We start from the raw sequence: 1,667 nt of genomic DNA on the forward strand, positions 1-1,667 counted from the left end.
GATATCCAAAATTGTCGTCCTCGATGACAACCAGTTCGTAAATGATTGCCAAAACATGCCGCGGTAGTCCCGACTCACTTAAGAACTGCGCAACGGCCGCTTCGTCTTCAGCCGGCGGAAAAGGAGCAGCGGCGGAGGCGTTGCCGGTAGCAGTAGAAGACAAGGGGACAAAGTAGTCCTGCTCGTCCGACGTGACTCCGCACCTGCAGCACAGAAATGGTAGTCGCGGAGGTACTGGTGGCCGATTTGGACCTAGTGGCGGTGACCAATTCTAGGTTTAGGGCGGGCTTGGTTCAGGGTTCGGCGGTTACATGGGATGTCAAATAAAAGATTTTAATTGAGTGATGCGCAAGCAGCTGGCTATAGATGGGCTGCCGGCCTGGTCGTCAGCTCCTACCCCATCTACTACCCATACCACACGAAGAATTACTAGGCAACCTTCCGCCAAAGAAAGTGCGAACATTTCTGATCACCCCCACGGACCTGGCTTTCCTCCACCATGGCTTTCCTCCACATTGTGTTCTCCGACGGAGTTCTCCGACGGAGTTCTCCGGCGGAGTTCTCCGGCGGAGTTCTCCGGCGGAGTTCTCCCGCTGCACTACACTACTCACGTTCCACGCTAATCTCGCTCTGTAGTACTTTTCGCCAGACTGCACGCAAAAGTTTTAAGTCCTAGTAGAGTAACGGATCACTCCCCAAGGTTACTCCCCAAGGTTGCTCCCTGACCTGAGGCTATTCTCTGGCCTGAGGCTACTCCCTGGCCTGAAGCGGCTCCATGACTTGGGGCAACTCCGTGGTCTCAAGTTACTCCCTGAAAGCGCGATCTGATTCTTAATTCGGAACAAGCAGGTTGTGGAGACTGGAAGGAGCAAGAAAGAGGAGAGTGTCTCGGGCTGGAACACAGGGCACTACACCAGGGTCGCTGTTTCTTGTCAATATGCGCGCGCTCTTGCAGATAATAAGTGACCCACAATCACAGATTGGTGCCTTGTGCATTTCGCCCAAGTCTCAAGTATGTTTTTCTCTCCCTCCCTCACACGTCCCCGACATTTCTGCCCACGCACACGTTTCTGTGGTAGATGGCTTACAAGCTAGTGAAGGTGCTGCAAAGTGCGATATACGGAGGTGTGTTTCTGGCCGACGTTTATTACATTGCGGGGGTGCTACGGATGAAGGCCGGTCAAAGCCCGCAGGTGTGTGGTAGTCGCGTGGCAATGAAGATTATGTTGCGGGATATCGCGCTGCGTCATCGCGAAAACTTGCAAGAAAATATAACGGCGGAGATCCAGTTCCAGGAGTTGATGAAGGGTCACAAGAACGTGTTGATGTATGAGGAGCTGTGGGAAAGTCAGTCCAAGGGTATTGTCTATGTCGTCATGCCCTTTGCAGAGTTTGAGGACCTCTTCGAAGTCATGAAGAAACGGACCAACCCACTCTCCGAGAACCAGGCCAGGTGGCTCTTCCGCCAATTGCTAGAGGGGACCATGTTCCTCCACGCCCGAAACGTCGGCTTCAGAGACCACTCACTCGAAAACATACTTCTCTTTAGATCCACCGAAGACGGCCATGCACTGATCCCTCGCATCACTGACCCCGGTCAAGCAATCATTCTCAAAAGAGATTTGTACGGTAATGTATTAGATCAATGCGCCAGTAATCAACCCCCC

The 1,667-nt window shown here is 52.8% G+C and overlaps 1 protein-coding gene across 1 annotated transcript; it reads left to right on the forward strand.

The window, feature by feature from the left end:
• Positions 1–1,079: 1,079 nt before the first annotated feature.
• GNI_022910 (putative protein kinase) lies at positions 1,080–1,653 on the forward strand (the record flags this gene model as incomplete). The annotated part of the gene is made up of 1 exon (XM_011136037.1): positions 1,080–1,653. A coding segment is annotated over one exon (574 nt), but the record flags the coding sequence as incomplete, so codon positions are not given.
• Positions 1,654–1,667: the final 14 nt, after the last annotated feature.

The sequence above is a fragment of the Gregarina niphandrodes genome (genome assembly GCF_000223845.1).
Source record: "Gregarina niphandrodes unplaced genomic scaffold scaffold00003, whole genome shotgun sequence".
In the NCBI taxonomy this organism is placed as follows: Eukaryota; Apicomplexa; class Conoidasida; order Eugregarinorida; family Gregarinidae; genus Gregarina; species Gregarina niphandrodes.